General features: G+C 34.9%; 1 protein-coding gene across 1 annotated transcript in view; it reads left to right on the forward strand.

Moving 5' to 3' along the window:
* Positions 1-13,160, forward strand: part of alk (ALK receptor tyrosine kinase) — a 371,909-nt gene that overhangs the window by 153,076 nt on the left and 205,673 nt on the right. Inside the window, exon 2 of the mRNA XM_052580768.1 lies at positions 5,241-5,354. Within this exon, the coding sequence (XP_052436728.1) occupies positions 5,241-5,354 (114 nt within the window). The remainder of the gene's footprint in view (positions 1-5,240; positions 5,355-13,160) is intronic.

The raw sequence follows: 13,160 nt of genomic DNA on the forward strand, positions 1-13,160 counted from the left end.
TCCTATCAAACATGTCTTTTATTTCACCCTGTTGTGCTTCTTATCAAGCGTGTGTTTATTTATTTATTTGGAAAGAAAGAGAGTTGTGGCCGAGCAGGCCTGAGATTGGAGCACTGGTGGATGACAAGAGATGAGGGGTGAGTGGGTGCAGAGCTAAAGCTGAGCCTCATTGATCAAATGATGGAGAGCTCATGAGTTCTCAAAGACAGAGGAGTAACCAGCCATGGGCAGTCACATAATGAATGGAAAGCATCTTTTGACCACAGACAGGATGCATTTTAAGGACGGTGCTTAAAGAATATGTTACAAATGTTTTAAAAGCTTTGCGAATTACCCTATAAAGCCAGGCATGCATAGATTTGTTGTTGAGTATCATATGTGACTCTGGACCACAAAACCATTCGTAAGGTTTTTTTTTTTTCATACATAATAAATTAATACTGAAGTATAAGCTTTCCATTGATGTATGGTTTGTTAGGACAGGACAATTATTTTAAAACGCTACCCATCCTACTAAGACTGGTTTTGCAGTCCTGGGTCACATATTTGAAACATCATGCAGGCATTTTCAATAATTAATATAGTAGGATAGAATAAATAAATAAATAAAAAAATCTAGTAAAATTGTGATATTTGTTTTATTTTATTTTTTCATGAAAGTGATTTTTAAACAAACAAACAAACAAACAAACAAACAAACAAATAAATAAATAAATACATACATACATACATACATACATACATACATACATAAAAGCTGTATATGGATAGCAGTGTTGGGGAGTAACTAGTTACATGTAACGGCGTTACGTAATTTAATTACAAAATAAATGTAACAGTAATCAGTTACAGTTACTATGAAAAAATGAGTAATTAAATTACAGTTACTTATGAAAACTGTAACAATTACAAAGAGGATTACATTTGAATATTTACACACATCCACATACAGCTTATTTCTTTCCCAAATTGCACTAAGACATATGGCCCATGATCTCCGCGACGCGGAGAACACATTCGTAGAATTCAGTCATAAAAATGGAATTCAGCCTATAACGCGGACAAAATATGCCACATTTTGGATGAATAAATCAAAAGTAGGTCGTACACTTGAATAAAAACGCGATATGGACTGGTGTCTGTGATTATTAAGCCGCAAAAAGACTGAATATGAATCCTGCACGTCCTGCGTGTCTGTGGAAATCAGGCGCTGACTGGACATCGGGAGAACCGGGACTATTCCCGGTGGTCCGGCAGACGATTTGGCCCTCTACTTAAATATTGTTATTGTATAATTGCAGGCCGAATATACTAAAGCGATTATTTCCGAATCTCTAATAAATCATGAATCGGCAATGATTCATGACTGGCAGTCGTGACTGGCAATGGTTGGGCTCGCGCGCTCTCTGCGCCTCCGCCGAACGGTTTGGATCAGACTCGATGCGAGAGAGAGAGAGAACGGAGTGAACTGTGTAAGCGCACAGCTGGAGCAGAAGCGAAACTTCTGTTCAGGGTTTCAGGTATAGGTCAGTCTCATCTGTAAATATGCTAATGTAGTTTTGTCTTTTAGTCAAGAAACAGCAGCACATTGCTCACACTCACTCAAAATACTGTATAAACGACGTCATTAGTATCTATTGTAATGTTACAGCTGTAATTTAGCAGACAAATCATCATATTTTGTCATAGGTTTAGGGGGAGCTAGTGCATACAAAAACACAACCCTTAGGAAAATTTATGTAGCCTATGGTATGGTACTAAGCGTGGTTTAACCATGGACTTTGTAGTAAAAATAAATACAAGTGGTAATTCATTTGCGAAAAAAAAAATGCACTTACAAAACATGGTAAAAGTCAAATAAAAATCTTCAGTATTAAAGTCATGAGAGAGATGGATGGATAATGAAAGATTTGGTTTCAAAAACAGTATCTATAAACTATTTCTTTTGATTTTAAATCTGCATTGAACTTCAGATCTCATTGAAGTAAAAGGCAGTACTAAAGTCTGATTGTGTGGTGGATGTGTTCAAATGTGATCATCTTAATTCAAGTGATGAAGGATGGTGAAAGTCTGACAGTATTGAGCTCTACTTTAAGGTTAAACCTGCCTGGTGTAAATGGTGGAAGATGATTAACAGTTGCAAATAAACATTCATTAGAAATTTATAAAAGTAATCAAAAAGTACTCAAAAGTAATTAGTTACATTACTTTTTTAAAGTAATTAAAAAAGTTACACTACTATTACATTTTAAATAGGGTAACTTGTAATCGGAACCTATTACATTTCCAAAGTAACCTTCCCAACACTGATGGATAGTCAATAAACCTATTTTGTTTCAGTGTAGTAAGTGTAGAAAGGATTGATGGGTTAGAGTGGAAGTCTAAGAACAGAAATGCAACCTGTCCTCCAACCAATACGCTTGTACAGGTTGTTTTTCCAAATCCCTGAAATACGACACTTCAGAGCGTATACTACAATTGCGCCCCTATCGGCAAAAGGTCGTTTTCATATTAATGTTTTGTACTCTTTTATTTGCCCTCTGTTTTGCGTTTTGTGTAGGTCAGTTAGTAGATTATTGCGTTATACCTTGATATGTAATCATGCTATCATGGGTTCGATCCCAGGGAACGGACGTGCATGAAAATGTATATGCTCAATAAATCATAATTTAGCATGATTTCCTTGAGGGTTAGGTTTAGGGGTGGAGTTAGATGTGGTCATTCGAACGAATAAGCCACCTACAGTAGTAAAATATGTAGGAAATACTGTGAGATCAGTCATACGTCAATTCATGACGACAGACGCAACGTGATACTGTCATTATTTTTACGCCCACTAGAGGGCGCTTAACTTTAAAATGTAAATATAGGTCGTAATAAATGCTTGCACAAACGACCTATATGTTTTTTTTTTGTATTTGTTTTTGTTGGAAGACAGGCTCTCAGAGTAGAGCCGGTAGCAGCTGAATAGTTTGCTATGTAGTGAGTATAAAGTTGACTATTCTTAGTGGAGAGTCAGTTGTCTAGCTGATGTGGACAATTCCAAGCTAAGAGGTTCAGGAGTGTATGGGGAACCTGTTTTGAAACAATCACTACCAGTCAGTGCCCTGGGCTGTAGGCCATATTTACCATTGATGGTTAATTGAATACACTCCCAGTCTCAAGGACTGTTCTCTGCTGCACTTTAATAACAACTCACAAAAGTTGTTTTCTGTTTACTATTGATTCTTTCTTAATGGTCATTTGGAATGATTAAGGAGTATATGTGCACTCGTGCTCCTCCGAGGCCCTATAAAGTATTGGGTAAAGCACACTTTTCATTACTATCCACAAAGGTTAGAATGACCCGTGACAGATCTCAACCCGCCAGCAGTTTTATAGTCCAAAACAAACTCCCTTTACTCCCTCTCCAATTTAGCTTCTTATTAATTTGCCTGGTTTGGAAGGTATGGGGAATAATCAGGGTATCGCACACTCAAAGAAACCTGTCCAGTTTGCTTTTGGTCCACATGGAGACATAAAGAGATACAAAAGTTCAAAAAGTTTAGAAAGTGTCCATAAACCCGTGGAAGGGATTTGTTGGCAAACTACACCACTTATGATTGGTATGCTGTTTGTACTGAGGCAATATCTCAATGTGGCTTCCGACCTTGGATATCAGATACTGTATATTCATGTTTATATCAATATATTTTATAGAAGGTTGTAAAACCAGTTAAAGATTCAGTTTTCAATCTGCAGTTAAAGTTGACACATTTATTTGTTCTTAACTATATATATATATATATATATATATATATATATATATATATATATATATAAGCTTCTGCATTTGAAATGGACTGACAGAAGCAAGATTAATTAAAGTAACTTCTAATGTGCCAACTGTACAAACTGTCTAAAGAATTGAAGTCAGTATCCTAAAATATGTTAACAATGATGACTAAACATTGCATGTGGGGCTGTAGATGACAGGTGTCTGACACTTGAACATAGTTTCAGGATGATATATATATACATATGTATATTTTTGTGTAATTCAGTAACAGTTTTAATTTTAATAACACTCAAATCAAATTCCCTGATACCCAAGCTTAGTAACAAAGCCCAATTACTCAAGTAATCTAAGCCACTGCTGATTCATATTGTGATTTTTTGCCAAGCTTTTAACCTTATTCACCTGAATATGACACTTAATGGTGTATATGACACCCTTCAATCTTAATCATTTTCCAAATTAAAAGTTTATATATATATATATATATATATATATATATATATATATATATATATATATATATATATATAAATATATATGATGTGTTAGATGGAGATGGACTATGCTGTGAATATAAGATAGAAAGACTTAAATAAAAAGCATGTAATGACAGAAACATAACATTTGGAAAATCAAAACCATATTATATATAATATGAAACTAACAGCAATTCATTACATGTACGTCTGAAAACTTACTCTTTGTTTCATTTACAATATTGCTGATTTACAGGAATCCAGTATTTGCTAAACTGACAAAGGAACAAGACTTTCGGTGGGCAAAGCTACGGTATAATGCGGAGAATTAAGTATACAAGTTGCAAAAATTACATGCTGATGATAAAATATGTATTTGTGTTGATATAAATAGCGTATAACCTAAAGAAACCCGCAGTGGTTCTTGATCCCACAATTAGCTTAGACAAGCAGTGCTCCATAAACAAATGATCTTTGTCAGCGATATATTTCTGCAGGTGTGTAATGAAGGATGATTGAAATAAGCAAATAACTAAAGGAAAACTAATTAAGGCAGATTATTTTTGCAAAAGGCAGACCTTTTTGAGAAAGAGAGCATTAAATACTTCAATTCAATTACAAAAGCATGTTAAATCCATGTAAGATCTCATTTAAAATCTTTATTTGGAATGCATCTGTCTCTGTGTGTTTAACTTTTTTTTTTTTTTTTAACTTTTTTTTTTTTTTTACTTTTTTTTTTTTTTTGTCAGGACAGTATAGCACTGCATTTTCTAGTAGGCAAGATTGTTCTTTTAAGCTCAATTTTCTGTGTGGGAGGTTTTATGAGAAAACTGCCCTTGGAGAAAAGTTTACCCCTGACAGAGCCTAAATGTTGCACAGATTAGATAATACCTCTTTCACATAAAGCTTAACTTCTTCAGTCATTTTTCTGACACTGCAGTATATTTGTAAAGGCCCTTGACGGCAAACTCTGCTTTTGTCTGCAGAACGGCTCTTATCCACGAACTCTGGAAACCCCACCGCTGCCCCCAAATACTGGAACTTTTCTTGGATAGCAGAGGACGAGCTAACTTTCCCTGAGGATCCTGTCTCAACTTCAGGTAAGTCACCCGGCATCAGTATCATAAAGCTTCTTGACCTCAGACACAAAGGCGGACCGTTTCAGGATGTGATGCGTGTAGGCAGTTGGTTGTCAGTGTGCATAAACATCCGTTTCTCATTCCTCACACGCTCTCATAGCTTTTGACTCCCTAGTCTTGAACTTGAAGTAAGCATCAAGCTGTAAGGATTACAAATGATGTAACAAGCCACATCTAAAAGGATGTTTTAAAGAAGATAGCCCAGAAACTCTATCAGCCTTGTGCACTCAATGCATTCAGAATTTACCGTTAAGATGCATTCAATGCTTTTATATCTTGGTTAAGTTCCAAAGTGTAATCTACAATAAATGATAACCTCGTGCTGCATTATAAGATCATATTTTTAAGCAGTGTAGATGTCAGCTTTGAAGGGAAGCAGTATAGTGGAAGTCATGAGGATATTATTACAGTATATAAATGTCCAAGAACATAATAAGTATGCTAAAAAAAATAAATAAATAACAAATGTTTAAATTATAATTACATTCTACAGTATAAAAAAAAAAAAAAATGTTTCAGGTAGGCTAAAAAATGTGAAAACATCTAAATTAACTGGTTTTATTCAGGTACAAATATAATCAACCAGATGCAACAAATGGCATTGATGAATAATGAAGTGTTTGTGAATATTAAATTAAAAGTCAACAACATTAACAATGGACCCCTTTGAGGCTAGAATACACAACACTTTTAACAAATTAATTACAATAAAAATAATAATAATACTATTTAAAATGACCTATATTAGGTTTAATAGTTTTAAGAAAAGGAAATTAATTTATAAGGAAATTTTATGTAATAATATAAAGTGTTGAGGGAAACAACATGAGAGAAATAATCAGATCACTTTTTTTTCAAGTAACTAGTGAAATAACACATTACTTTGAAATTTACAAGAACATATCTGAGTAAATTTTTTTCAAATGAGTGACACAAAGTTACCTTTTTTTTCTCCCATTTATTCACCGACACCTCTCCTGTCTAAGTGTTGAGAGAAACTGGGAGTGAGGTGCAGAGGCAATTCTTTCAGCAGGAGGCTTATTAGTTCCACTTTTGGTGTGAAAAGGCCTTTGCATTTGCCAAAATTATAACTTCTGGGATTTTTGCAACCACAGCTCAGGTAATAAAAAAGTAACACAAAGTAATGCAATACAGTACTTTTCATAAAAAAAAAAAAAAATAAAAATAAAAAAAATAAAAAAAAATTAAATAAAAATAAAAATAAAGGTAACGCGATTAGTGACTTTTTCATTCCAAGTGCATGTTTCACAGCAGTGTTCGGTCATGCAATAAAAGCAGTGATGTACATCCAAGACAATTAGATGGAATGAAGGCCATTAAAAAAAAAAAAAAAAAAAAAAAAAAACCCTTCCAGCTTATGACTGTAATGGACTGGCCATCCATCCAGTGTGTTTCCATACCTTCACACACTCCAGCATTCCCACAGCCCTACACAGAACATGCTGCTTGAAAGATGGATTAGCTTTCTTCAATCCCAGCCACTATTAATCAATGGGATTCCAGTCTGGTACAGTGTGTAATATATATATATATATATATATATATATATATATATATATATATATATATATATATATATATATATAATGCCAAAAACTGTCCTGTTACACTCTTAGATATTCCAGATTATTGAAGCAATTTTTTTTTTTTTTTTTAAATAACATACTAAGTAGAACATTTTTAATATTATGGTAATGGAATATGATAAGCAACAGCTGGGGAATTGTGAAAAACGAGTTTGCACATTTGTTTCCATGGGTGAATGAATCTAAATCCACATATCACCTGTGAGAGCTTCAATAAAACTCTTTGGGGCCTTGTTCATATCAGGGATAAGAAGTGAATGGCCTCGTCAGTTATCCCATAGGGCTCAGACAACAATGAAAGTCTCTGAAGAACCACAGTTTATGTCAGAGGTCAGACTGTCTGCCATAATTTAGCTGTGCCGTTGCCAAGAGCTGTCACAAATGGCTGTTTATGCAACACTTCTTCCCTTCCGCCATTTCCCTCAAATCTCTCTCCCGCTCATGTCCAACTCAGGATGATTGACATGTGGAGACTGAAGCTGGAGTGGCTGTAGCTTGAGCTCTTTCAGCCTGGGTAATTAGTGTCCCTTCACTGGCCATGCTCTCCTTGATTTATGTTTGGCGCCGGAAAGCTGACACTTCCGCCATCCATCGACATTATTCAGACATTGGGGTGGTCTGGATTTTCAGAGTCTGAGAAAAGCTTGCTATGCATTGTATGATTTTTTTTTATTTGTATTTTATTTTATTTTTTTTGGAATCCTATAAAATAATACCCTGGCAGATTGTACAATGTGATTTCAGGAAGATAAACAAGGCAGATATTGGACAAGTTCAAGGCATCAGTCCAAAAGAATTTGATCACCTTTCAGGTAAAAGTTAATGAAAAAAATAAACAAAGTGTATTCATAAATTAATATACGGACGGAAGCAATATTACAGTTTTTCACTTAGGTGCATTTCTCAAATCAGAAATGAAATTATCAAAACTACTTGTACAACCTCCACATCATCTAGTCATTTATACACATCATAAAACCAGTTTCTCATACTTTTGAACATGTTGCGATTGCTTTTGTACATTTATGCAATTACGCACATTTATCTGCGGTTTCCTACATTATCAGTTGCTAATGTCATGTCACTCAAAATGTATTATTTAGTTTTCTGTGCAATAGTCTTAACCCTCAGAACATCTAGTCTTTGGTTCATCGTATAAGTCATTAAATGCAAAATGGTTAATCTAGTTGTCATAAACGGCCAAGCACACTTTTTATTTTATTTATTTACACATTATTATTAGACTTTTTTGTCAATTTGGCATGAATTGTGCAAGTGAATATTTACCAATGAAGAGAATGTAGATGATAAACCAATGATAAACCATTTCTCTGAAAAAGCTCAAAGGTTCATCTCATGAATCTTCAGTTGAAAGCATATATTGTATAGACAGAGGACAACACAAGAGTTTCTGAATTCTGAAAATTCACTCATTTCCATCTTTGTGCCCATATTTCTTTTTTCCTTTTCTATATCACAATGGCATTGTAAAGGCTTGTTTTATTTATTTATTTTTGAGTCAGACCACTAGTAAAAGTGTAACTGGGAATTTTATCTAGTCTCTTTCAATCAATATCCCACATACAGTGATGTGTAAATGTGTACTTTTGAAATGGATATATGGCATACATAAGCATATGGCATACTGTTCAATACAGTAACTGTCATCCAAAATGTTGCCATGGTTTACATCAGAACATCCCCCCAGAGTACACTGTTGTATTGACAACATGACTAAACATTTTGACTGTCTTATCCATAAACAATGACACAAGGACTTGTCATTCTGATGGCAGTGACATGTTCATTGACACAGATATTTATTTTTGAGAGATGAACTAAGGATTTTGAGCAATAGCCTGGCTTTTGCAGGTAATCCATGGTATTTTACTATTTGTATGAGTTGTTTTGAGAAATGCACGTACTGTTTTGCAAATCTCAAGGATTATTTGAGAAATTTACCAAAGCGACTGAGAAAAACTGTAACTTATCCTCTATTGTTGTTCAGTCGTACTACAGGTAGGATTTGACGATTGGTCAGTGTGGTATTTACCCCGCCACTCCTCTACTGTGATTGGATGGCTGAATAATAAATGACATTGATGAGCGCTGTGTTTTAACCAAAGTTGAACATTCTTTAACTCTCTGCACCAAGAAAAAAAAAAAAACATCAATTGTGGACACAAAGTTTACAATTCCAGAAATTGATTGTGGCCCAAACCATGCAGTTTGCATTGGGCTTGAAACAGCTGTCCTTCTTTATTCCATCACATTAACAATTGCAAAAAGCATGTTTTAGTAATGCCTCATGCCTCTGATATTTACAAAAGAGAAAGCCTCCCAAGGGTACACAAGTCAAGCATATCAGTTTATGGAGCCTGACATTGCCAGCTTTGATCTAATCTGTGAAGCAAAGCAGCCGCTCGGTCTTGAGTTCACAAATGAACAGGGTGCCACTCTGATGTCACAGCGATGTCACCGCTTCCAGTCTCCCCGCTGTTCAAAAAAATCACCTCAATCTCTACTACCAAAATCATTTTGATTTGACCCAGATAGCTGAACACAACATGGCCCCAACCATAATGGGGTGCTCAAAGCTCCAATCTTCTCCCGGCTGCAGAAATTTGCTAATTAATTTAAACAGGGCCGTTGGGAGAATCAGACATGTTGGCTTAGCTGAGCCCTCTATGTTTTCAAGCAGATGAACAAGGAGAAGCAGATACCCTCAATGAAGATGAATCATATGCGCCACCACTGGCAAAACGATATACTGCAGGGTTTCCACAGCATCTGTTGCATGCTGGTGTGTATTACACCCGGTGAAAGTATGGCAGAGGGGGGTTTGGCTGAATACTGCCATCACCCAAAACACCCAGCACTCCAAATCGAGATTGATCTGCCACTCCAAGGCCATGACACCAGGACTAATACTCTCTTTTGTTTTGCCATGGTCCTCTGCCAAAACAAGCCCCTGGCACAGCTGGTATGTATGCATGCCAGGAGACTAGCGCCTTTTGTCCGGTGGAGAGAAGACTGTGAAAAAAAGGTGCATTTTAGCTCACCTGTGATCAGTATAAAAGGTTGGCTGATGTGTTTGTTGTTTGGCAATTGGTTTAGATTGAGAGGTACAATCATCAAAACATTAATTTATAAATTAATCCTTAGCCAGTTTGTATGGCAAAATAACAGCCAAAAACTGTATGGTCAGTTCTTTTTCAACAAGATTTGTACCGGATCAAGCTTGATCCTGATTCAGTGTCTTCAGAATTGGACCCAGACCTCGTTCCCCTTTACAAAACATTTCCTTTAGCTGCTTATAAAAGTTTTGACCAATTTTGGACAATCCCTCAATATAGATGAAACACTGTCCTGACATTCTTCTGTAAAATGCCTTGATACACTCTTGCCCCCCCCCCCTTTTTTTTTCATTGATTGCAGAATTTCTAGACCATGAGTTTTAGAACTGTTTGCGTGCAGTGCACCTTTTTTCTTCTAAACAAGATTTGCTAACAAGATTTATTTTGATCAACAGTGGTTTCTTACATGACATCCTTTCATGAACACCATTGTTGTTCAGAGTTTTAATGATAGCAAGGTCTCCAGGTCTTATACTTTGGATCTTTCTTTTAGATAAACATCAGACCAAATCAGATTTTTTAATTGTAAATTTATTTGCAAATAATGAACAGTTCTAAATGTAATCGTAAAATTTGACTTATACACCAATATGTTCGCCTCTACACAATGTTATGTTGACCCTGTGCTACTTGCAGTCAGTTGTGACTTATTTTCTTGAAAATATGATAATTAATGCATAAATTGTGCATGTTACCAGGTGCTCTATGAGACTGCAGGAATAATTTTAGCTTGCTGTTGAGGTGTTCTGGGTGGTTGCTAGCATGAAACAGTAGATACATCTGGTTTCTTGATGTGTCTTGTGGTACCTCATCCAGTTTCAATCATGGAGATTTTGTGCACCCATTTTAATATTAGCCTGATCAAAAAAAAACAAAAAACAAAAACAAAAAAAACACTGCACACCTCTCCTCATCAACGCAGGTTGGGGTAGCATTATTTTCTATAACAACGAATAGTAAAGGATGAGTTAGCAATTTCTTCAGATTATATAAGAATACAATATTGTGTTCCTTTAGCAACTGATAGTGTAGCTACCAATGTCATAGCTGTGCATGCATATTTACTTTTATGAGGCCACATTAATAATATGTACACAATTAAACAAAGTGATAAAGCTGTTAAATATAGAATATATTATAAGATAATGTTTTAATGGTCGTCCCATGTTCTTATAAAATCATGCAGTCCAAGTTTTAGCAAACTGTCATATAATACAGACACTGCCTTGCATAATGCTGTTTTAAGTAACTCTCCTCACATTTACAGACTCATATTCTGTATCTGGACCCAGTGCAGTTGGCACTCATCTGTACATTTTGCTAATAGATCCTCTGGGCCCACTGTCATAATATGCGGGAATGTGAGATAGTAAAAATTGATGGTGCTAGACGTGAGTTCTAGGATCCTGTCCACACCTTTCAGATACCCTTTCAAACCCCATCATACTGTCTCATGCTGCCCATTGATGTAGCAGACTATACATGCAACATTTATCAACAGAATTAATCTGAAATGAAAGTTAGATTGATTTCTGTCTATACTAAGGCAGAAAAACAAGAACGGTTGAGTTAAAGATTAATATTTTTTTGGCTATGCGGCTGTCTGCATGCTATGTTTTATTCTGTTTAGCCTGTTCATATCATTCTGTGTCTCCTCCATCTGTCAACACTGATTCATGACTCATGCATTCACCTGTCCGGTCCTCCTCAGGGTATCTGACAGGGCGATAGGAGACATGAGGTGTACACAGGCCATAAAGCGGTCAAACAGATGCATAAATATTCAGACAGGGTGAATATATAAAAATTAATGTTAGGTGCTGAAGATAAACTAATTTATCATTCTGCATAATAGACTTAGCTCTGATGTTTATATGTCATTTTTCATGTAAATATGAGTAAAAGCAGAATAGAATAGAATAGAATAGAATAGAATAGAATAGAATAGAATAGAAATTGAGTTTAATAATTTCACTTAATTGGCTAATATAAATTCTAAAAAAAAAAAAAAAAAAAAAAAGGTTTGGGATCAGTAATAGCTTTTTTAAGTATCTTGTTCTCATCAAGGCTGCATTTAGTTGATGAAAGATAGACAAATAGTAAAAAATAGTAAGATTGTAAATTATTATTATAATTTATATGTAATTGATGAATTAAATACAGTTTTTAAATGTTAATATCCATTAAAAAAAGTATTTATTCCTTTGATGCAAAGCTGAATTTTCAGCAGCCATTAGTCAAGTCTTCAGGGGTCAAATGAGCCTTATAAAAAAAAAAAAAAAAAAAAAAAAAAAAACTTTTAATATGCTGATTTATTGGCACTGTTCCTTAATTATTTACATTTAGCATACCCCCTGCTGAATAAAAGGATACATTTATAATATATTGTCACTATATATATATATATATATATATATATATATATATATATATATATATATATATATATATATATATATATATATATATATATACACACATATACTTTTATTCATCAAATAATCCTGAAAAAGGTGTATATGGCTCCAAAAAAAAATATTCAGCACAAGCAGATCATTCTAATGTACAAATTTTATATTTTCAGAAAGGTAATGGTGAGCAAATTATGATTTCACTTGTTAAAATCAAATAGAATATATACATATATAAACAGTTCAGCAGTCCATTTTTTTGTTGACTCGCTGTGAGCAGTCATTTGTATTCAAGTGGCCACCTGGCAGTGTTTTAGCTAACCTCCATGTGGTACCTAGCTCTCAATCTCAGTTCGTGTGATAAAGGAGGCCGGGGTCACTCTGACATTACAGCCTCATTAACTGAATGCACACTCTCTTTATAGGTCTACCCGCCACCAAAAGCAAATCAAATGGTGCATCTACAGTGAGCTAACTGCAACACCTAGAATGAATCAGCCACATAATTTATCCCCTGCTGAAGCAATTTAGCCTTGCCAGTTATAGTTGTATTGTGCCTTTTCTCTTCCCGGTGTTATCAGTCAGCAAATTCCTTTCTGTGTTTCCTCTATA

The sequence above is a fragment of the Carassius gibelio genome, chromosome B17 (genome assembly GCF_023724105.1).
Source record: "Carassius gibelio isolate Cgi1373 ecotype wild population from Czech Republic chromosome B17, carGib1.2-hapl.c, whole genome shotgun sequence".
Taxonomy (NCBI): domain Eukaryota; kingdom Metazoa; phylum Chordata; class Actinopteri; order Cypriniformes; family Cyprinidae; genus Carassius; species Carassius gibelio.